Source organism: Eimeria mitis, genomic scaffold, assembly GCF_000499745.2.
Source record: "Eimeria mitis Houghton genomic scaffold, Emh_scaff5117, whole genome shotgun sequence".
Taxonomy (NCBI): domain Eukaryota; phylum Apicomplexa; class Conoidasida; order Eucoccidiorida; family Eimeriidae; genus Eimeria; species Eimeria mitis.
Window position 1 is genome coordinate 1 of NW_013573413.1, and position 1,297 is coordinate 1,297.

At 57.0% G+C, this 1,297-nt stretch overlaps 1 protein-coding gene across 1 annotated transcript in view; it reads left to right on the forward strand.

Annotated features, from left to right (window-relative positions):
* Positions 1-307: 307 nt before the first annotated feature.
* EMH_0079960 (uncharacterized protein) overlaps positions 308-1,297 on the forward strand; it is a gene marked incomplete at both ends in the record, with an annotated part of 3,557 nt that continues 2,567 nt past the window's right edge. Inside the window, 6 exon segments of the mRNA XM_013500198.1 lie at positions 308-330; positions 446-504; positions 651-743; positions 876-963; positions 1,123-1,161; positions 1,165-1,191. Coding sequence (XP_013355652.1) covers positions 308-330; positions 446-504; positions 651-743; positions 876-963; positions 1,123-1,161; positions 1,165-1,191 — 329 coding nt within the window.

Here is a 1,297-nt window from a genome sequence, read left to right on the forward strand (position 1 = left end):
CACTCGGCTAGTCTTATTCACATCTGCGCATGGAGGCCAGGACGCACGCACGCAGTGATTTGAGCTCGCACGATTGAAGTTTCCGTACAGTTCCCCTTTGGTCAGCTGGTCAGGCCCCGGCCGGCTGTCTGGGAACAGGGGCAGCACTTTTTTTGAACAATGCGAGTGCCACGTCCATGTACCTTAGGTAGGTGGTTACGCCCGCGCGAGTCCGTTCGGTTCGGGAGATGGGAATGCGCACGATAGATGGTGCTTATTGCCGCTGCGTTCGACGGCTAGCGAGCTAGGCACGTATTTGTGCTGCAGCATGGGGGCGGGTCGAGACATGCGGTGAGCGTGTTTCGCATGTGAACGCGGTCGTGTACAGGAGCCACAGAAAGTGGGTTCGGGTGTTGCGATTGCCGTCGCCACTGCTCTGCGTGTTGTAGAGGTTGTCGACCTGCAGACAGCCAGATGTGGAGAGGCGTTGTAGCATTTGCGCGGCTGAAGGCATCATCAGAAGCGGTGAGTGCCTTTCGCGTGTATTCGTTGGGGTGGTGTTCAGCCCGAGGGAGTACGTTTGTTGCTAGTCATTAGGGCGTGGGTGATGTGCTTGCAGTTGCGTTGGTTTAGGTTGGGGCGTGTCTGAACTGGTGTTGCACCATGTGCAGGCAGGCAGGTGTCGGGAGGCGTGAGCGGCTGTTTGCTGTGCGTCTGGGCGGGTGGTTTAGCCCGAGGGAGTACGTTTGGTACGGGAGATGGGAGTGCGCACGATAGATGTCTCTGGTTGTCGCTGCGTTTGAGGGCTAGTGAGCTAGGCACGTATTTGTGATGCAGCATGGGCGCGGGTCGAGACATGAGGTGAGCGTGTTTCGCATGTACGCGTGGTCGTGCAGGGCCGCCACGGAAAATGGGTTCGGGTGTTGCGATTGCCGTCGCAATTGCTCTACATGTTGTAGGGGTCGTCGATCCGCACGACATCAGGTGTTGATATCCGTTGTAGTATTTGCAGGCATGAAGGCATCATCTGACGATGTGAGTGCCGTTCGCGTGTATTCTTTGGGGTGGTGTTCAGCCTGAGGGAGTACGTTTGTTGTTAGTCATTAGGGCGTGGATGATGTGTCTGCACTGGCGTTGCCTTAGGTTTGGGCGTCTCTCGCAGGCACGTGTCGTGAAGGGTCAGCNTTTAGGTTGGGGCGTGTCTGAACTGGTGTTGCACCATGTGCAGGCAGGCAGGTGTCGGGAGGCTTTTTTTTCTGTTGGCTTTGCGTCTGGACGGGTGGTTTAGCCCGAGGGAGTACGTTTGCTACGGGAGATG